This window comes from Aquila chrysaetos, chromosome 5, assembly GCF_900496995.4.
Source record: "Aquila chrysaetos chrysaetos chromosome 5, bAquChr1.4, whole genome shotgun sequence".
NCBI classification, from domain to species: domain Eukaryota; kingdom Metazoa; phylum Chordata; class Aves; order Accipitriformes; family Accipitridae; genus Aquila; species Aquila chrysaetos.
The window spans coordinates 593,726-613,888 of record NC_044008.1 but is presented as its reverse complement, the minus strand read 5'-3'; the positions used below and the strand labels follow the sequence as shown (position 1 = coordinate 613,888).

Genomic DNA, 20,163 nt, shown 5'->3' with positions numbered 1-20,163 from the left:
CGCGGGGGACCCCAGCCCGATGGCGGGTGCGGAGCTGGGCAGGGGCTCACACCAACAGCCTTTATTGGAAGCATGTACAGAGCAGCAACGCCCTCGCTGTGCCCCCCCCTCACCCAGTGCTGGAGCTCGGAGCGGCCCCCGCCAGCCCCGGCTCTGCGTCCCCCCCCGCTCGGGCTGAGGCCTGAGCCCGCTCCCCCCTCACTTCCTCGCCTTCTCGGCCGGCTTGTCGAAGAGCTCAGCGATGTCCAGCATGGCCTGCCGGATGTTCCTCCCAAAGCGCTTCGAGTCCTGTGGGGCAGCACCCGTGATCCCACTGACTCCCCGGCCCCCCCGAGAGCGGGACACGGCCCCCCCCTGCCCCTGGGGCACCCCTTGCGCCCTGGGACCCCCAGCAGGTCCTGCACAGGCAGCACCACAAGCCTCGAGCAGGGGGGGGGGGGGGGGTCCCACAGGAGGGTGCTGGGATGCAGCAGGGTGAGGGTCCCAAAGGAGAGGGGCTGGGATGCAGCAGGGTCAGGGTCAGGGGCTGCCCCAGACCCCTGGGGACCCCACAGGAGACCCTACAGCATGGATGGCAACTGCAGCACCAGGAGAGGCACCGCTGCCTGCCCTGCCCTTCCCCGCCTGGGGAGCCCCCAGCCCCTGCACCCCCTGCTCAGGGGATCCCCCCCCCCAGCCTCTCCGCCCCGGGGCTCTCACCGTCTCATTGCTGGAGAACTTGCTGGAGATGTGGAAGGTGATGAGGTTCTCACCGGCAATGATGTAGGAGACGCCGTAGCCGTCATCTGCCACCTGTGGTGGGGGGATGAGCGGGGCCATGGCACCCCTGGGGGCACCCACCTCGGCTGTGGGGCAGGGGGCACCCACTGTGGGGCACGTGCCTGCCCCAGAGCCGTGGGGGGGGGGTATGTGCTACAGACACACGCTCCTGCCCTTGCGCACCCACCTGCCTTCCCCCTTGCACACCCCCACCCTCCTGGCTCCCCCCCCAGCCCTGCTGACCCCCCAGGGCCCCCCCCCCTGCTCCCCCAGAGGATGCTCACGGGGCCGAAGCCGCCGCCGGTGGAGACGTGGTCAGGGTATTTGTTCAGGTCGAACATCTTCAGCTGCTGCTGCGGCGTCTGGCTGGTGGAGAGGCGCCAGGGCTCCGACAGCACCTGCCCGCACCGGGCGTCAGTGCCGCCGGCTGAGCGCCCCGCTGCGCCCCGCTGCGCCCCGGCGACACGCCGGTGATGGCGGCTGGACACACGCGCCCGGGCCGGATGCAGTGCCTGCAGCCCTTGCACACGCATGCGCTGGTGACACATGTACGGGTAGCAGTTTTTCTCCCCCGCGTGCCCATGCGGTGTCCCGTGTGCCATGCGTGTTGCTGTCACGGCGCGGCGCTGCGCTGCGCGTGCCCCCGCGCCCGCCCGGGCTCACCTGGGCCAGGAAGGGGGACTGCACCCCCAGGTAGCGGGACACGACGTAGAGGCAGAAGAGGTGCCGGTCGATGCCGGCCCCGGTCATGGCCAGGCGGTACATGTGCTGGTGCTTTTCGGCCGCCAGCTTGAAGAGCCGCTGGCGCTCTGCTCGCTGCGGGGAGAGTTGGGCTCAGGGTCAGGGTCCTGTCACCCCCAATCCAGCCGCCCCGGGTGCTCCGCGTGGGGCGAGCGCTCCCGGTCCTGGCCAGGAGCGGCTGCGCAGCTCTGGGGGAGATGGTCTCGAGGGATGGGAACCTCCCCAGGGAAATGGATGTCCCCAAGGGATGGGGACCTCCACAGGGACAGGGACCTCCTCCAGAGATGGGCACTTTCTCCAGGGACAGGGTCGTTCCCCAGGAATAGGAACATCTGCCAGAGATGGGGACCTCCCCAAGGGATGATGACCACTGTGAGGCATGGGGACCCCCCCCCCAGTGACAGGGACCTCTATGAGAGATGGGGACCTCCCCAAGGGATGGGACCAGCCGAGCGAGGGGAGGTGCTGGCTGTGGAGCGACAGCCCCAACCCGGCTGGGGACAGCAGGATGGAGCCGAAGGCTCGGAGAGGAGGTCTGGAGGGCTTGGGGGGCTGTAGACCCGGACCCTTGCGCATTGCTCACGGTCTGCCGGGTGTCCGCCATGCTGCGCACGAAGGCGGTGGACTCGGCGGTGCAGGATCTCACCGTCTCTGTCCGGCCCTCGCGGAAGAGCCGTGTCATGGAGGCCTCGTAGGTGAGGCAGAAGCAGCCCTTGTCCTGCGGAGAGGCCAGGTCAGACCAGGGAATGCTGTCCCCGTCCCCGTCCCCGTCCCCGTCCCCGTCCCGTCCCACCCGGGGCAGCTCACGCGGAAGTGGGCGAGCTGCAGAGAGATCTGGATGAAGGCGTCGGGGCTGGTCCGGCACTTCTTGATCAGCCCCTTCCCGAAGTCGGAGAACTGGAAGCAGCAGAAGTCCACGTCGTCAGCCAGCGCCTTGGCCAGGCGGTACGAGCTCTCGATGGCGGCACAGCACTGCGGAGAGGCGCAGCCGTGGAGGATGGGGTGCACGGCACCGGACCCCGGACCCCCCCGCCCCGTCACCCGGGGCCGGGGAACGCCAACGGCTCAGCCCCAGCCCTGGGCACAGCCAGGGGCACTGGTGCACCGGTGCCATGGGGCACTGGGGTGGCTGGGGTGCAGAGAGCCCACCCCAGTGCCGCGGAGTGGAGGGGGACCCCGAGAGCCTGCCTGCAGGGCCAGGGTGGGGGGTGAGACCCACCTCCTGGGGGATGTCCCACTGGAGCCGCTGGGGGGGGGCGAGCAGGGTTTTGGGCTCCCCCAGGCAGTGCCCCCCCTCGGTGTAGCCCAGCTGGAATTTGTCTGTCGCCAGCATGAACTGGGGGGAGAGATGCCCCTGAATGCGGGGCACCAGCCTCCCCAGCGTTACCCCATCCACCCCCAGTCCACCCCCCTGGCTGCCCCACTTGCCCTAGCGTGGCCCCATGCCCCCCCCCCCCCACCGCAGCCCCACTCACCCCAGGCTGCCCCAGGGCTCCCCCCAGGGCAGCCCCCTCCGACGTCCCCCTGCCCCCAGGAGAGGGGTCCCCAGCCTGGGGGTGCCCAACTGGGGGTACCCAGCCTGGGGGTGCCAACCTTTGGGGGTTGCCTAAATGGGGGTCCCCAGCCCCGGGGTGCCCCATAGGGATGCCCAACTGGGGGGGTGCCCAATTGGGGGTGTACAATGGGGGTCCCTAGCCCCAGGGTGCGCAAGGAAGGTGCCCAACAGGGTGCCCAGTCTGGGGGTGCTCCCACCACGCCCCCGTTACCTCCCAGAGGTGCCCGATGATGGGCGCATCGGCCCAGGAGTGCTCGGCGTTGGCCCCCAGCTTCCCGTTCTTGTAGACCACCAGGGTGAAGGACTTGTCGAACCAGCTGCGGGGAGGGGGGGTGAGGGCAGGGTGGGTGCCGGGGGGTGGGGGGTGGCTGGGGTGGGGGGGGGCTGGGGGGTTGCCCACCGGTCATAGCACTGGCCGTGCAGCAGGGACTTGGCGTAGGCGTCCATGCAGCCCTCCCGGCCCGAGCTGTAGCCATGCTCCTCCTCGTCCAGCGTCAGGAAGAAGGCTGCCCGCTCGATGGCGTCCAGCGACACCTTGTTCTTCCCGTGGCTGAAGAACCGGGCTCGAGCCTCGGCCCACGGCACCCTGCCGGCACCGCCAGCGTGAGGGCCGGGGGCTGGCGATGCCCAGATCCACCGCCGTCCTGCCGAGCCCACTGTCCCGACCCACACCGCAGCCCCCGCCCATGGGTGGCCCAAGGGTCCCCATCCCAGAGCATCCCCTCCATCCCCCTGCGCCTGCTCCCGCCACCTCGGGCAGCGTGCACGGCATCCATGGCGTGCCCAGAGCATGGGGACCCGCGGGGACGCCGGCACCTCTCGCCGGCGGTGAGTGCCGCCAGCCGCTCCTCGCCGGGCTGGGGGGGCGAGGGGTCGTCCAGGATGCGCTGGAACTGCAGCTCCAGGTCCCGGGGCTGCAGCAGCTGCCCCCCGTAGTACAGCCAGACCTTGTAGAAGCGGCCCTTGTGGTAGACGGCCAGGTGCTTGCTGTCCACCAGGTGCAGCAGTGTGTCTGGGGGGGGGGATGGACACGGGTGTCACGGCCCCCCCCCCACGGCCCCGGGACCCCACCCGGGACAGACCCTGCGCAGGGGATGGGGGCTGAGCCCCGCTGGGGGATGGGGTGCCCCCCGTCCCCCCGTACCCGTCTCCTTGCCGGGGATGCGGGTGGTGTTGAACATCCGTTCCGACTGGTAGGAGCACATGGGCACGATGCCCAGCGCCATCACCTGTGCGGGGCAGTAGTGAGGGGGGGGCCAGGGCACCCGTGCCCCCACCTCCGTCCCCTGCACCCCCCAACCCTGGCCCCCCTGAGCCCCCTAGCCCCGCTGCAGCCCTGTGCCAGCCCCACGGTGACTTGCCCCAGGCCCTACCCCTGCCCCACAGCCTCCCCTGCCCCCCCTGTTCTCCCCAAGCCCCCCAGGTGCTCACAGGGGGGATCTCCCCACGGTCCAGCTTGCGGCGGTACAGCAGGACGGCGTGTACCACGTTACCTGCCCGGGCAGCCTGGATGTGGCTGGGGGTCACGTAGAGGAAATCCTGGGGACAAGGGACGGGGCTTGGTGACGATGCCGGGGGGCACCCGGTGGGAGTTTCGGTCATGCCGGCGATCACGCCCCCCAGCTCCTTACCATGGCATAGTAGTTGCTGTTGACCATGAGTGGGCTGCGGCCGTGCAGGTAGATGTACTGCTCCCACCAGTCGCTCACCTGCAGGGACGAGGATGGGGACAGGGACAAGGATGGGGTGCAGGACCCCCTGCCCCTAATGACCCAGCTGGGGCACCCAGGAGGGCCCAAGTCCCCCCTTCCCATGATCATGAGGGGACAGCAGGACCGTGGGCGTGGGTTGGGGTCACCATCCCTGATGCTGGGGGGGGACACCACCGCTGCGTCCCCCCGCAATGGCCATACAGCCGTCGGGGGGGGATGCGGCAGTAGCGTGTGTCCCCCCCCAGCACCGGCGAAGCCCAGGGTACTCACATAGTTGGTTGTCCACCAGGACTTAAGGATCAGGTACTTCTGCAGCCGTGGAGCTGTCTTCTCCTTGAACTCCTTGGCCAAAGCCTCCATCTTGCTGTACTTGTCGTCATCCATGAGTGGGCGCACCGACTCCAGGTACTGTGGGGAGGGGGCTCAGTGTTACCCCCCCCATCTCCCTCCCACCGCAGATGGACACCCCCCATCCCCTGTCCCATCCCAGCCCCTTACCCGGGTGATGGTGGCCTCCACGGGAGGCACAGGGAGCTTGGGCAGAGAGGTCTGGAAGCTGTAGAGCAGGGGCTTGCGGATAGACAGCACCTTCATCAGCGCCTGCCGGGCACGTGGAGAGGATGGAGGGGATGGGGCAGAGCTGCAGGACCGCGGTGTGGCCATGCATCACCCGCGCACCAGCTCCTGCTGCCGGCACCGTCAGTCTTGCATGCGCCTGCTGCACCACAAGCCAGGTCCCAACCCTGCACCACAGCCGGGTCCCAGCCCTGCTCGTTGTACCTGACACCCCGGCTCTAGGCAGCTGCTCCTGCCTGTGCCCACCTGGGGCAAAGCAACTCAGGGCAGCTCCTGCCCTCGCTGCCCGGCCCCACTGGGCCACCGGGACCCACCGTCCACGTGCCACGGAGCGGGCTCAGCTCATCCCCACCATCAGCAGCTTCGCAGCCCCCGCCAGCGCCCCGGCACCCACTGCTGCACATGCACACACGCATGCACAAGCAGACACTCTGCACCCCGTGCCGCAGCATCCTCCTGCACCCACGCTGGCAGCACCCTACTCGGCACCACTTGCCCTGCCGGGCCAGTGCCGGTGCCAGAGCTGGTGCTGGTGCTGGCTGCGGGCGCCGCTCACCACCCAGATCCTGGTGCTGCGGCTCATCTTGCCGTGGGGTTCAAACATCCAGCCGTGGTAGGAGAGGAGCAGCTTCAGCGCCTGCCGGAAGAGCAGGACGGCAGAGAGCCAGACGCCGGTGGAGAAGAGCACGGTGCTCACCATTGTCCGGCTCTCGTAGGTCAGGAGGCGGCTGTGGGAGCAGACGGGGTGAGGGGGGGAATGTGACAGGCTGGGGGGACATGAAGGGTGTGACCCCCCCCCCAGGGGACATCCCCATGCAGGGCCATGTCCGTGGCGCTGGGGGACATGTAGTGGGACCCCCCGGGGGGAGGCCTCCAAGTGGGGCTGTGCCAGTGGGATAAGGATGTGTGGGGTGGGGACCCCCCGGGGGATTGCTGCAGGCCCCCATGGTCATGCTGGGGGGTTGGGGGACATGCGGGGTGGGTGCCCCTGGGAGACATGGTGGGTGGGGCCGTCCCCATGGAGTTGGGGATGCGTGGGGTGGTCCCCACCAAGGGGCATGGCAGGTGGGACTCTGCCCATGGCTTGGGACATGGGAGGCGGTCTCCCCGGGGGATGTGGCTGGTGGGGCCATGCCCATGGGTTGGGGGGGGGTGGTCCCCCGGGCCAAGCCGCTCACGCTCACCTCTTGGGCAGGCAGTGGCGGATGCGGGCGATCATCCCCAGGGAGGGGTCGACCTGGCAGTAGAAGGAGCCGGCGGTGGCCACCATGACCACCATCCAGCTGGAGGGGGAGGCGGGGTAGACGCCGGTCAGGAAGCTGTTCTGTGGGCACAGGGGGGTCAGGGCGGCGGGGGCCGTGGGGACGGGGAGGGTCCGACCGTCCGCCTGTCCCCGGCCAGGCCCACCTTGGCGCGGACCAAGCGCTTCTTCCAGGAGGAGATGCCGGCGAGGTAGAGCTGCTTGATGGCCTCGCGGCCGAGGTGGAAGTCCAAGCCCTCGGGGGTGACAGTGAACTGGAAGGCCACGGCCTGGTGAGCTTCCGCCATCCTGGGGGTCTGCCGGCACCTGCGGGGGGGGGCACAGGGGTGCTGAGCACAGGGACGGTCACCCCCAGGGACGTGCTGCCCGGGATGGCGGGGGGGACCCCTGCCCGGCCCCAGCGCCACGGCTTGGGGAGCAAAGCCACGGGGCGGGGGGGGTGGCGGGTGCCCCTGCCCGAGCCGGAGCGGGGGTCTGCCACGTCGCTGCGCGGGCCAGTGCGGTGCACGGGCACCAGAGCGGCCTCGGAGGCAGCGTGCCGGCGGCGGTGCCAGGACGGCCGCATCCTGTGGGATCCTGCCAGCCCGGTGCGCGTGCTGCGGCCCTGTCACGCGGCGCTGGCCGGGCGCCCACTGAGGGAAGGGTCAGTGACGCCGCCGGCCCCAGCACCGTCCCCAGCGCTCGGGGAGAGGGGACGGCGGCGCGGACACACCCCCGCTCGCGGGCAGCTGCCTGACCCCTGCCCACGGCGAAACCTTCGGAGGACGAGGCAGCACCTGCCCCTGCGCCGGCACGCGGCACACGCCGTCCCCACGCAGGCAGCCGCGGCTGCGCCAAGAACGCTGCCGGCCGAGGCACCAGCAGGAGCTGTGGGGCGAGGAGGGACCCAGCTGCGGGCACAGACGGGCTCCCGCAGGGTCCCCGGGGACTCTCTGGGGTCGGCGTAGCCGGTGCCAGCCCGGGGCTCGGCCCAAGGGCTGCTGGGCCCGTGGGTGTTGCTGGAGCCCAGGCCTTGGGGCGGGGGGAGCCGCTGGTGCGGGTGTGTGGGGGGTGCCCTTTCGCATGGGTGTCCTTGGGCTGAAGGCAAACGGCAGCAGCTCGGCAAGAGCCAAGTCACACCGCTACCGCTGCCCCACACGGCTACACCATGCTGCACGGAACTGCACTGCACCGCACAGCTACACCGCACCGCACTGGTGCGCGTTACGCTGCACTGAATTGCATTGCTTGGCACTGTGCTGCACCACACCACGTTACACTGCACCGCATGGCACGGCACTGCCCTGTGCTGCACTGCCCCGCACGGCACTGCATTAAACCGCATCACCCTGTGCTAGTGCATTGCAGTGCCCCACTGCAGGCAATCACCCTGCACTGCACAGCACTGCATGGCATGGCACTGCACAGCACTGCACTGCACAGCACGGCACAGCATGGCTGCGGGCTGCCCTGCACCGCTCCCCGTTGCTTGCAATCACCCTGCACTGCATGGCCGAGCACTGCATGGTGCGGCACAGCGCAGCAGGGTGCGGCACTATATAGAATAATACACAGCACTGCATGGCACGGCACTGCACAGTATGGCACAGCATTGCACAGCGCACCAGGGCATGGCACTGCATAGAATCGTGCAAGGCATGGCACAGCACGGCACAGTGTGCCAGGGCATGGCACTGCATAGAATCACGCACAGCATGGCACTGCATGGCACGGCACAGCACAGCAGGATGTGGCACCGCATAGAACCATGCACGGCACTGCATGGCACGGCACTACACGGTACGGCACAGCACTGGACAGCACTTCACAGCGCACCAGGGCATGGCTCTGCACAGAATCATGCACAGCACGGCACAGCACGGCACGGCATAGCGCACCAGGACGTGGCACTGCATGGAATCACGCACAGCACAGCACGCCACGACACACCAGGACGTGGCACGGCACAGAATCACGCCCGGCACGGCACCGCGTGGCACGGCACGGCCTGGCACTGCGCTGCCTGGCACGGCAGCAGTCCCCCTCCCGGGGAGCCCGCAGGGCCCACGCCCGCGGGTGGGACGAGGCCCCCGTGGGGCCGGGCCCCCCTGCCCCGCAGCCAGCGCCGCAAGGTCACCGGGGCGCCGGGGGCCGGGCCGGGCCCGCCGGGGCGCGGAGCCCCCCGCAGCCCCCCGCAGGGGCGGCCCCGCCAGCACCCGCCGCCCGGCCCGCGGAGCCCTCCCCGCGGCCTCGGGCCCCGCTCCCGGGGCTGCGCGGCGGGGCCGGGGGGAGTCGGGGGCCGGGAGGGGCACAGGCGGGACCCGCAGCGGCGCGGGGAGCCGTGGGGCGGGGGGGGGGGGTGGGTCTGGAGGACGCTCCCCCACGGGGACACGGGTGGGGCCCGGCGGCGGGCGGGGCGGGTGCGGGGTCCCCCGGCTCCGTGCGGCTCCCGGCCCCCGCGGGGCTTCCCCCCCCCCCGCACCCCACGCGTGGGTCCTCCCGCCCGGGTGCCCGGTACCTTCTCGGGGGGCGCGGACGGCGGGCGGCAGCCCCGGGGACGGCGGCGGCTCCCTGCGCCCGCTGCGGCCCGGCACCGGTAACCGGACACCGGCGGCGGGCGGGACCCGCTCCATGGCCCGAAATGGCAGCGGCGGCCGCCGCTCCTCCCCCGCACCGCCCGCGGCCCCGCTCCTCCTCCGGGCACGGACCGGCGTCACCGGGTAGGGACCCGCACCCCGGGCCGGTCCCCCACCGCGGCTCCGTGGGCAACGTGGGGCTGTCCCGGGGGGGGGGGGCCGTGGACGGGGCAGGGCCATAACGGGGCCACGGGGCCGGATCCCGCCACGCCACGGCAGCGGAGCAGAGCGGGCCGAGGAGGACCGCCCCCCCCCCGCCCGGACCCCGTCCCGAAGGGCGATGGCGGGGGCACACGCGTGTGTCTGCGTGTCCGGTGCCCCACCCCGGCCGGGGCTCAGCCCCTGCGCAGCCCCGGGGTGAGACCCCCGGCCTCTGCCCCCCACCCCGCTCTGGGAGAGGGGCCCGGGAGGCCGGTGGGGAAGGAGCCCCCCGGCCCACCGAGCTGCCTGCTGGCCACGGGGCTATCAATAGCCGGTATGTGGGTGAAAGGGGAGCGGGACGAGCCCCACGCAGCCCCCCACCCCGTGCCACCCCATGCTCAGCTCCGCACATGCCGGTGGGCAGCTCGGTGGGTAGGGGAAAGCGGCCACAGGCAGGCGGCCGTGGGCAGGTAGCCACCGAGAAGGCGAAGCCACAAGCCCCCCCACTCCCCGGAGCTGCCGACGGGGAAGGCGCGATTGAGGTGCTGCACGGTGCCGAAGCTCCGCTCGTCGGTGTGGACGGGCAGAGCCGTGACCTGCTGCCAGGCCCAGCCAGGAGCAAGCTGAGACCCCCCCCCGGCAGCAGCACCCACGGACTGGGTCAGGGCCAGTGTCCAAAGCCCCGGGGCTGGTGAGGGGCCGGGGCTGCACCGGGGGTGTGGGGCTGAGGTCCGGGGTGAGCCCGGCTCCCCCCTGCTCCCGTGCTGCCTGCGACCCCCCAACAGGGCTGGGCAGCCATGGGCACCCAAGAGCCAGGGCTGAGCACATTTGGCCAGGCCTGGTGAGCCCCGGTCAGCTCACGGCCCCGTGGCTCTGCCGACTGCACCATGTGTTGGGGAAGGTCCTGGGGTGACCTGGAGCAGGGGGTGGATGTGAGCCACTTGCCACCCTGGCCCTGGGGGAAGCCCACGCTTGCCTGCTCCCCTCCAAGCACCCACAGAGCATCGCTCCTCCCTGGTGGGGCTGCAGGGGGGCCAAAATAGCACCCGACATCACCCAGAAACCCACCTCGAAGAACCAAAGGCCCTGGAGCAGTGCAGGCGGGAGGAGACGGGGCAGCATCTGGGGAGAGGGTCAGCGCATGCTGCTGTGGGGCAGCCCCCCCCCACCTGCCACGACAGCCCAGCACAGCCTGGGACGGCCCGTAGCACGCCGGGGCAGGGGCTGCGGCAAGCCCTGGGCGAGCAAGGAGAAGATGGTGGCCGCGGGGCCAAGGAGAGCAAGCAGGCACCGTGCACCACCGCAGCGTTTATTGGTCTGAGGAGAGTTTACATTCTGCTGTCGGGAGGGGAGGGAAGGAGCAGCCCCCAGCCCCGGCCGAGCAGCCAAGAGCCGCAGGGAAGCCAGGCCGGGGCACAGGGGCTGGCGGAGCAGCTCACAGGTGCTGCCCTGGCCCCAGAGGTCTGGGGAGGTGTCTGGGGGGGGAATGAGATACAAGGGTAGGTCCCCCACACCCCTCTGCCCCCAGCAGCACCCTGGGACCCCTCAGCATCCCTGCCTGGACCCCTCTCAGCAGGCAGGACCACAGCTCCAGGCAGGACCGTGCAAGGGGCAGTCAGGACAGCCGAGGCACCCACCGTCCCCCACCCTGGTCTGGGCTGCACCAGCCCCCACCCCGCTGCCGGCTGGGGCAGGGGGATCCCACCAGCTGGGACCCGCAGCTCAAGCCCCGCTCAGTGCCAGCAGCGCAGAGGCAAGGGACGTGCCACCACAGAGGGGCTGTGCCAGAGGCAGCGAGGGGGCAGCCACAGACAGCACCGCAGGGGCAGGCGGGGACAGGGCAACTGCCCCCCCCCCCCCCCCCAGCGGCCATATCTACAGGAACAGTAGCAAAGACACAGCCCCACGGCCGACATGCCACCTCTCCAAGCAGGACGTCCCCTTTTCCAGGGGGCACGCGCCTGGGCAGACCCACCTCTCTCCCTGCTCTCCTGCATAGCCCTGAGGAGCAGGGTGGGCACCAGCCCCCCAAACCGTTACAGCACCCATCCAGGCAACCCAGGCCAGGGGGCAGCCCCCCTCACAGCATGGGGGGTGGCCCACCGGGGAGGGGACACCTCGTCCCTGGCCTGCCCCGTGGCACGGGCGCTGCCGGGGTGGGCAGGGGGAGGCTGTGGAGTCGAGGTGGGCGCAGGCAGGGCTGGGGCGGCCGCTCTCAGGAGCACTGCGCCTTGTGCTGGAAGTAGGCCTCGAAGCGGCTCTGTGCATAGTCCTGGGGCGGGAAAGGGCAGTCAGGGATGGCCTGTGCCCCCTGACAGCCCCGGCCCCCTGCCCCGACACCCTCTGTCAGAGGAGGGGTGACGTGCAAGGGATCCCCAGGGCAAGCCCTGCGCAAGGCAGGGCCCCATCCACGGCCCTGCCAGCACCCAGGGGCAGCACTCACCAGGTACCCGAACTCGATGGTGGAGATCTTCGCCTGCACAATGGACCACAGGCCCCAGAAGAAGTGGGAGGCCAAAGTGAACCTGATGGGGAGCAGCTGTCAGCCCCGCCAGGCCCCCTCGTCCCTGCTCCACACCAATGGCGAGCAGGAGGGAGGGGGACGATGACTGTTTTGGGGGTGCTGCCCTCTCTGTCCAGCGGAGGACCTGGGGACATGCCCCCAGGACAGCCCCCGTGGCCACAGGGACTCCCCTCCACACCGGCGTGCCCCTCACCGATTGATCTCCGTGAGCATCTCCTCCTCGATGCGGGCCTGCTCCTCGTGTGTGGTGTCCCCGCGTCGCCCCGAGTCCTCTGAGAGGTAATGCCGGATGAAATGCAGCTGGAAGAGGGACAGAGCAGGCTGGGACGCTGCTGCCGGCACTGCCCTGGCACCGCCAGGTCTGGCACACCCCCGCCAGGAGCACCCGCTGCCAAGGGACAGGGCAGCTCTACCTGCTGCTGCCGGCTGGGGTAGTTCTCCGGGGAAGCCTTGAAGAAGGGCCAGGAATCGTGGGTGTAGTTGTAAACCCATTCGCAGAAGTGGTTGCCGATGTCGAAGCCCCTGGAGAAATGGGAGGGTGAGCAGAGGTCTCTCGCAAGCAGGAGACCAGAGCCCAGTGTGGGGCTCGGTCCAGCCCCCCCCCCAGCCCCCAGCCCCACCGGTAGTTGTAGCTGCTGTACTCGAAGTCAATGAGCATGAGCTTGTCGGAGGAGGAAGCCTCGTGTCCAGCCAGCAGCAGGATGTTCCCTGCGCAGAGACAGGGCTGGCTCAGGGGGGGAAAGGGGGAGACCCACCACCTCTGCCAGAGCCGGGGGGCAGCTGCAGGCAGGGGCAGGAGGCCGAGTCGGTGCCCAGGGGCGGGCAGGCTCCGGCTGGGCAAGCCAGGGAGAGAGACCAGCTGCAGGACCAGGCCTTCGCGAGGGGAAGCAGCTGCCCATCTGCTGCACTCACCCTCCTGGACGTCGTTGTGGCAGAAGACCACCGGCGAGGGGGTGGACTCCAGCAGCTCCCTGCAGTTCAGGGGAGAGATGCCTCAGCAGGGGCAGGACCTGCTGGCCCTCGCCCGCCAGCCACAGGGACCACCGCTGCCACCGCAACACGGGCAGACAGAGCTACGGACACAGCTGGGATCCAGAGTGCGAGGAACCTGGCAGGAACCCTGCCCTGGGGACGCAGGGACCCCTCCGAGAGCCGTCCCCCAGGGCCCGCACAGGGCCCTTGAGTGGAGGGCACCCTCTGAGGACATAGGACAGAAGAGACCAGTTTCTGGAGAAGCCAAGTCCCCCCAGACTCCCCGTGAGGAGGCTGGCAAGGAAACAGGGTCAGCCCCTACGCTGTGCCGTGCCAGTGGGCAGGTGAGCTTCACCTGAGGCTCTTCATCTCTTCCTGCAGGTTATAGGTCTTGAGGTGGTTGAACTTCTTCAGCTGCTCTTCCTTGGGGAAGGTGAGCTCCGAAATCTGCTTCAGATACCTGGAGCACAAGAGACAGCACTGCAGTGGGATGGACGCCCCAAAATCCCCTCTCTCCTCAGCCTGGCACAGAGACAGGGCCGCTGAGGAGCCGTTCGGCACCCTCTTCCCACGGGAAACCTCCCTGTGTCCCAGACCCCATGGGATTTCAGGGGCTGAGGTGACCTGGGAGCCCACGCCTGTGCAGGACCGCAGCTGCCCTCACCACTCCATGGTCCCAAACAGCCACTTGGGCTCCTTGTTGAAGGGCATCACCATGCCATGGAACCGGGACATCTTCACCGCGATCTCCTTGGAGATGTCGGGGTCCTGCAGGTCCTCGGTCCGTAGGCGCCGGCTCTGGGGGGACACAGCAGCGATGTGAGCGGCCTGCCCGCCCTGGTGGAGCCGGCTCTGCCCTCAGCGGCACGAGAAGCCCCGTGGGGCGTCTTTTCCCACGGCGGCTGACCGGAGCAAGGAGGCTCCAGCAGGATGGGGTAGCGGAGGCGGGGGGGAGTCTATCCTGTACCGGAATGTACTGCTCCAGCCGCCCCTGGGGAAAGACCCCGTAGAGCCGTGGCCCCAGCGCCCGCTCGGCCAGGATGGCGAACATCACGCTCTCCAGCACCAGCGAGTCCACACCCTGCGGACACAGGCAGTGAGTCCTGGTGGCCCCCACCCCGGCAGCCCCGCAGAGACGTGGGGCAGCTGCCAGGCCCAGGCTGGGAGGAAGAAGCTGGCAGAGCCCTGAGCCCCGCAGCTGTCCAGGGGCTGCCGCTCAGGGGGGGGGGGGGGGGGGGGGTGGCTGCCGGTCTGGGGGTCCGGTGCTGCCGGCACTCACCTGCAGGATGGCCCCATAGACGCGCAGCAGCACCTGCCGGGGCTCGTCCCCCACACTGAGGATGTGCTCCGGCAGCGCGCACTTGAACAGCAGGTTGCTGAGCCCCCCGCTGCGGGCACAGGCTGGTCAGGGGGCTGAGGGGGTGCCACTGGGTGGGTGGGTGGGGGGGCTTGGGCATGCTGTGGGGGCAATTGGGGCACCCAGGGTGGGGACACAACTGGGAGAAGGCTAAGGGGCACCTGGAGGGGAATGGACCGGGGGTAGGACTGGGGTACTGGGGTGGGGGGAGACAACTGGGAGAAGGCTAAGGGGCACCTGGGGGGGAATGGACCGGGGGTAGGACTGGGGTACTGGGGTGGGGGGAGACAACTGGGAAAAGGCTAAGGGGCACCTGGGGGGGTGGACCGGGGGTAGGACTGGGGTACTGGGGTGGGGGGAGACAACTGGGGCACCTGGCAGGAGACAGGACCACCGGCCGGGGGGTGGGCAACTGGGGGACACTGGTGTGTGTGTGTGTGTGTGGGGGACTGGGTTACCGGTCGGGGGGGGTAACAGGAGCGCCGGGAGGGGACACGATTTGGGGAGAGACTAGGGCATCCCACAGGGGAACCGGGCCACCGGAGGGCAAAAGGAGCACCGGTTTAGCGCGGGGGAGGACGACGGGCTGGGCGACCATGGTGGCGGAGAAGCGATCCGAGGCGAGGCCCCCGGAAAACCGGCCGGGCCTCTCCCGGTTGCGTTCCCCGGTTGCGCCTCGTACCTGACGGGCCCGATGCCGAATTCCTCGGGCCCGATGAGCTTCCAAGAACCGGCGAGGAACTCCCGGCACCAAGCATAAGCCTGCAGGCGGGTGGCGGCGGGCACGGCCCCGGGCCCGCTCCCCTGCCCCGCCGCCGCCATGGCCGCGCCCCGCCCCGTCCCGCTGGGCCGCGACGGGCGGCTGCCGCCGCCCGTCGCGGCCCAGCGGGGCGGGGCGGGGCGTACCTCCGCCCAATAGGAAAGCGCGCCCTGCGACGGCGTGGGCGGGAGGGAAGGGAAGCGGCGGCCAATAGGCGCGGGGGATGCCGCGGAACGTGGAGGATGCCGCGGAACGTGGAGGTGAAGGCGCGTCTGCGGGCGCTGGAGGCGGCGCGGGCCGCGGCGGAGCGGCTCGGAGGAGCGGGCCGGGCCCGAGGGATGTTGCAGGCCGACACCTTCTTCCGCGTCCCGCGGGGCCGCCTCAAGCTCCGCCGCGGGCCGGTGAGGGCGGGGGTCGGGTGGAGGGGGGGGGGGGGGGTGGTGGTTGCCGGGTAGCAGGCGGGGGTGGTCGGGCTTATGGGGAGGGGCGGCCTGTGGGGCCGGGCTGGCCTGCCCGACCCCGACCCTGCCTGGATGACCCCGACCCTGCCTGACCCTGCCCCTGCCTGCCCCTGCCTGCGTCACCCTGCCCCTACCTGAATGACCCTGCCTCTGTCTGACCCTGCCTGACCCTGCCTGAATGACCCTGACCCTTGCCCCTGCCTGAATGACCCTGACCCTGCCTGCCCCCGTCCAAATGACCCTGCCCCACCTGAATGACCCTGTCTGAATGACCCTGACCCTGCCTATATGACCCTGCTTGACCCTGACTCTGTCCCTGCCTGCCCCTGCCTGAATGACCGTGACCCTGACCCTGCTTGCCCCTGCCCTGCCTGACCCTGCCCCTGCCTGCCTGACCCTGACCCACCACCTTCCCAGGACGGGCGAGGGGAGCTGATCTTCTACGAGCGCCCCGATGCCGCCGGTCCCAAGCTCTCCTGCTTCACCATCACCCCCACGGACGACCCTGACGGCCTGGAGGTGAGCACTGAGGGTGTCCTGTCCCCCCCATTCCAGGACAGTGCACCCAGGGGTGCTGGCTGCTCCCTGCCGGGGGGGCTGCGTGAGACACCTGGCACCGGTGGCCCGGCTGGCGCCTCGCTGGGGGCTCGCGCCCTCGGCTTTGCCACCCGGCATGACCTGGAGCTGCGGCTGCCCCTTCCCAGGGTGGCTGCCAGCCACAGGCAGCTCCTCTCCCGGTACGCAGGCGGTGCTGGCGCAGGCGCTGGGCGTGCTGGGCGTGGTGAGGAAGGAGCGTCTCCTCTACCTTGTGGGACAGACCCGGGTGCACCTGGACAGCGTGGAGGGGCTGGGGGACTTCCTGGAGCTGGAGGTGAGTGGAACACAGCTGGGACACGTGTGCCGGCCCCGGTGCCCCCCGGGGCTCACCCTCCCCATGCCCGCAGGTGGTGCTGACCGAGGAGCAGACCGTGGAGGATGGCGAGCATGTGGCCCGCCAGCTGATGAAGGAGCTGGGGATCAGGGAGGAGGACCTGATCTCCGGTGCCTACCTCGACCTTCTCCTGGCCAAGGGTGAGTCGGGCTCATGAGGGTTCGCTGGTGTCCCCATGCCAGGGGCAGAGCCCCTTACTATCACCCCTCACCTGGGCTGTGACAGCACATCTGAGAGCAGTGGGGACAGGGCCAGCCCACCCCATGGACGGCTGCTGCCCCATGCTCTTCACTGCACAATAAACGCTGAAGATGGATGGCGTCTGTGCCTGGGACTGGCCGCTCCGGTGGGTGCTGGGGCCTTGGTGCCGAGGTCAGGACACCCACAGTTGCCCCTTGCTGCCCACCCTGTGCCGGTGGAGGGGCCAGGCCACAGCGGGCAGATGGGTGCCAGCCCTGGGACGGCTCCAAACTCCTCAGGTGGGGCACAGGGCCCGGGGGAAGGGGCGCAGGAGTGGCTGGCTTGGCTTCGAGGGGCGGAGAGGGCTGTGATGGGCAGCAGCACTCAGCCCTGGGCTGGGATTAACTCCTCTTGCCACGCTTGGCACCAGCTGTGGGCTGTGCCGGCTGTGGAGCCCAGCAGTGCCACGGGCAGAAGGGGGGGGCTCGGGGCTGCTGCGGCAGCAGATGGGTCAGTGGGGGGGGGGGACTGGGAGGCTGGAGGCATCTGTGCTGCTGTGCCATCTGCCTGCTGCCAGCCAGCCGGCAGGCAGGTCCCCTAAGCCGCTGTTGTGGCTGCCTGATCCTGCCCGAGGGGGGAGGCCAGGCAGGGCTGGGGGGCCTGTGGGGTGGCACAGCTGGGCAGGGGAGGCAGGGGCTGGGGCCCCGGCAGGGGCAGGGCTCACCTGTGGGGCCAACGTGGGTCTGGGGCCAGAGGGCCAAGGGGCAGGGGCTGTTGGGGCAGGGGCTGCTGCCCGTGCTGCTTCTCTTCCCTCCCTGAGGCCGGGAGCCTGGCAGAGACCTGCGCAGCCGCCGCAGCCCCTGCCTGTGGTGCTGGACCCCCACGCCAAGGGAGGCCGGGAGAGACGAGGCCCACAGGTGGCCGTGGGCAGGAGCGGGCAGCGAAGCTGTGCCGGGTGACTGGCAGAAGGGGATCGGCCGTGGCCCCTGCTCTGCCCAGGAGTGTCTGTGCTCTTGTCCCCAACCTGTCCCGCTGCCAAGCCCCTCGTTTGCTGGTTGCGTTTCCCAAGGGAGCGAGTGAGCTTTGTGGGGGAGGGCATCCCCCCTGACAGCCTCCTCCCCAGGAGCCCACATCTTGGGGTGCTGGAAGGGCCGGGCCATGCCGTGGGCTCAGCCCTTCCGCAGCTGCTGAGCCCAGGGCCCTTCGCAGCCCACGCTGCTATCTCCAGCCGCAGCCCATGCACGGCTCCTCGAGGTAACAGCCCCATCCTGGGAGAGCATCTCCCCCAGGGAAGCTGCAGGCAGGGAGCGGGGTCGCTGGGGGCTCACTTCAGCCATTCTTGGGGTGCAGCCCCACCATCTCATGCTCCCTGAGCCCCGGGTGTCCGTCTGCACCGTGGAAGGTGGGTGGGATGGGAGTCGGTGCAGACGTTGGCTGTCGGTGGCGGAAGGAGAGGTGGTGGCTGCCCGGTGTCCTGCTGCTGCCCTGGTGTTGTCCCACAGGATGGGCAGCGCCTTTCAGGCAGCTGCTGCCTGCACCTGGGAATGGATCCAAAAAACCCTCTCGGGTTCAGCCAGCCTCCCTCACTGTTTCCTGAGTGGGTCTGCTCTGCCTGCGAGATGGGGAGATCCCTGGGGAAGCCATTACCCCTGCACCCCTCCAGCATCCCCTGAGCGGGTGGAGAGGCAGGGCCAGCACCCCTCCAAGGGTGGGGGTCTCAGGGTGTCACCAGCCCCCGGGGCAGTGTGGGGGTGGGCAGCGGGCAGCCATGGAGCTGCGGAGAGGGGTTGGAGAAGGGGAGCCATGCGATGGGTGCCTGGGGCCCGGCACAGGGCCACGGTGTGGCCGGCTGGCCGGGATGAGCTCGGCCCAGCCCTGCTGTGAGCCAGTCCCTGGCAGAGGCCAAGGGGCCGTGGAGAGGGGCTGGGGCACCAGCCCCCCCATTCCCCACTGCCTTTGGACCCCCCCCCAGTGCAACCTGTTCCCCAGTGCACAGATTCCCCCACTGCCTCCAGGTCCTCATGGCACCTGGCGGCCTCTCAGGTCCCCCCTGCCTGTAGTACCCACAGCAGCTCCTGGCCCCCCATTGCATCTCATTGCCCACTGCATGCCCCCCCCCAACACACACTGTCTCGTGGGACCCACTGTCCCCTATGGCCTCCTGTGCCCCACCAACTCTGTGCCCCCCCCCCCAGATGTCCTCTCCCTCCCTGTCCCCCACTCTCTGTGCCCCCAGCACTTTCCAGTCCCCCTGGTGCAGATTGTCCTGACCCTCCCCTTGCTTTATCCTCCTGCTCCCCAGTGCAAAGACACCCCCCTTCCCCCCAAGTCCTGCAGGGCCCCTTGCGGCTTCCAGAACCCCCTCCCTCCCCCTTGACCCCCCCATTTCACCCTGTCCCCTCCATGCACAGACCCCCCCCCCTCCAAAGCCTCCTGAGCACCCGCTGCACCTCCTGTCCCATTGCCCCCCCGCTGCCTCCTGGACACCCCACTGCACCCCGCTCCCCATGGACCCCCACTGTATCCCCCCCTCCCCCGTTGACCTCCACCATCTCTTGCACCCCCCGCCCCATTGCTCTCTGCACCCAAAGCAGGAACCTCCATGACCCCCTGGATCCCCTCCCCGCCACCCCCGCGCCGTCAGCACCGGGGCCCGTCAGCACCGGGGACCGGACAGCCCCGGCCCGTCAGCACCGGGGACCGGACAGCTCCCGCCGCGCCGTCCCGGGGCCGCCTCCGCCCGCCCAGGCCGGGTCTGCTCCGCCTCCTCCTCCCCATACAGCCCCCTGCCCCTCGTACAGCTCCCTAGAGACCCCCAGCCCCTCCCTATACGGCCCCTGCATCTCCCTATAGACCCCCTGCTCCCCGCTATAGACCCCCTGCCCCCCGCTATACGGCCCCTGCGCGGTCCTGCCCCTCCCCGTACACACCCTGCCCCTCCCCTATAGGCCCCTGTGCCCCCCTGCACTTCCCCAGACAGTTCCCCGCACCTCCCCGCACAGCCCCCCGAATCTCTCCCATACATCCCCCTGCGTCTCCCTATAGGGTCCCCCGCAGACCCCCCTCCCCCCTCACTCCTCCCGCTCCCCCCCTATACAGCCCCAGCTCCCCCCCATAGGGAACGGCCAGCACCTTCCTGCTCCCCCTCTATACAGCCTCCCCCCGGCCCCCTCCGCCCTACCTATACCGCCCCCGGCCCCCCCCCGCTCCCCTCCCTGCAGCCCCTCACCCCTCTCTACACAGCCCCCCGGCCCCCTCCCTGTTCGGCTGCCAGTCCCTTCCTGCTCCCCCCCCCCCCTCCCCAGGGAGCCCCCGGCTCCTCCCCGCTCCCCTCTAGACAGCCCCTCCCCCGCCTATACCATCCCCCGATCCCCTCCCTATACCACCGCCCGCACCCCTCCCTCTGCACTCCGCCCCCCCATAGCCCCCCCCCTCTAACCACCCCCCCCCCGCCCCTCCCCGCTCCCGTCCCTATACCGCCTCCCGCCCCTCCCCTATCCCCCCTCTATACCCCCCCCCCCCCCTTCCTATACCCCCCCCCCCCCCCGCGGCAGCCCCCCGCCCCCTCCCGCCCTCCCCGGCTCCTCCCTCGCTATAAGACCCCCCGTCCCCCGCCAT

The 20,163-nt window shown here is 70.3% G+C and overlaps 2 protein-coding genes across 3 annotated transcripts; both read right to left on the bottom strand.

Annotated features, from left to right (window-relative positions):
- Positions 1-22: 22 nt before the first annotated feature.
- CPT1B (carnitine palmitoyltransferase 1B) lies at positions 23-9,235 on the bottom strand. 2 transcript variants are annotated; one of them, XM_030015205.2, is made up of 19 exons: positions 9,102-9,235; positions 6,751-6,910; positions 6,528-6,626; positions 5,900-6,071; positions 5,266-5,367; positions 5,038-5,175; positions 4,687-4,764; positions 4,487-4,594; positions 4,200-4,284; positions 3,872-4,067; positions 3,456-3,641; positions 3,267-3,372; positions 2,720-2,836; positions 2,308-2,472; positions 2,084-2,218; positions 1,423-1,575; positions 1,044-1,157; positions 700-792; positions 23-288 (listed from the first exon to the last, which is right to left on the bottom strand). In XM_030015205.2, the coding sequence occupies exons 1-19, from the start codon at positions 9,214-9,216 to the stop codon at positions 199-201; spliced, it is 2,412 nt and encodes an 803-aa protein (XP_029871065.1). In that variant the 5' UTR covers positions 9,217-9,235; the 3' UTR covers positions 23-198. The 2 variants fall into 2 exon arrangements, with proteins under 2 accessions (XP_029871065.1, XP_029871066.1); XM_030015206.1 differs by having other exon boundaries at positions 6,528-6,667; positions 9,102-9,208.
- A 1,413-nt stretch (positions 9,236-10,648) lies between these two features.
- Positions 10,649-15,077, bottom strand: CHKB (choline kinase beta). Its single transcript, XM_030015207.2, has 11 exons — positions 14,896-15,077; positions 14,136-14,244; positions 13,824-13,937; positions 13,521-13,654; positions 13,212-13,316; positions 12,797-12,855; positions 12,505-12,592; positions 12,298-12,406; positions 12,078-12,184; positions 11,804-11,885; positions 10,649-11,632 (listed from the first exon to the last, which is right to left on the bottom strand). Exons 1-11 carry the CDS (start codon positions 15,033-15,035, stop codon positions 11,576-11,578), a joined length of 1,104 nt encoding a protein of 367 aa, XP_029871067.1. The 5' UTR covers positions 15,036-15,077; the 3' UTR covers positions 10,649-11,575.
- Positions 15,078-20,163: the final 5,086 nt, after the last annotated feature.

Bases quoted from the DNA above. Each gene is read 5' to 3' on its own strand.
- CPT1B (XM_030015205.2), bottom strand. From the start codon at position 9,216: ATGGAGCGGGTCCCGCCCGCCGCCGGTGTCCGGTTACCGGTGCCGGGC. The intron at 3,642-3,871 runs GTGCCGGCGTCC...CGGTGCCGGCAG, and splicing joins GCACTCACCGCCGGCGAGAG to GGTGCCGTGGGCCGAGGCTC. The intron at 2,837-3,266 runs GTAACGGGGGCG...CTCTCCCCCCAG, and splicing joins TCATCGGGCACCTCTGGGAG to TTCATGCTGGCGACAGACAA.
- CHKB (XM_030015207.2), bottom strand. From the start codon at position 15,035: ATGGCGGCGGCGGGGCAGGGGAGCGGGCCCGGGGCCGTGCCCGCCGCC. The intron at 12,856-13,211 runs GTGAAGCTCACC...CCTGAACTGCAG, and splicing joins GAAGAGATGAAGAGCCTCAG to GGAGCTGCTGGAGTCCACCC. The intron at 11,886-12,077 runs GTGAGGGGCACG...GCTCCCCATCAG, and splicing joins ATGCTCACGGAGATCAATCG to GTTCACTTTGGCCTCCCACT.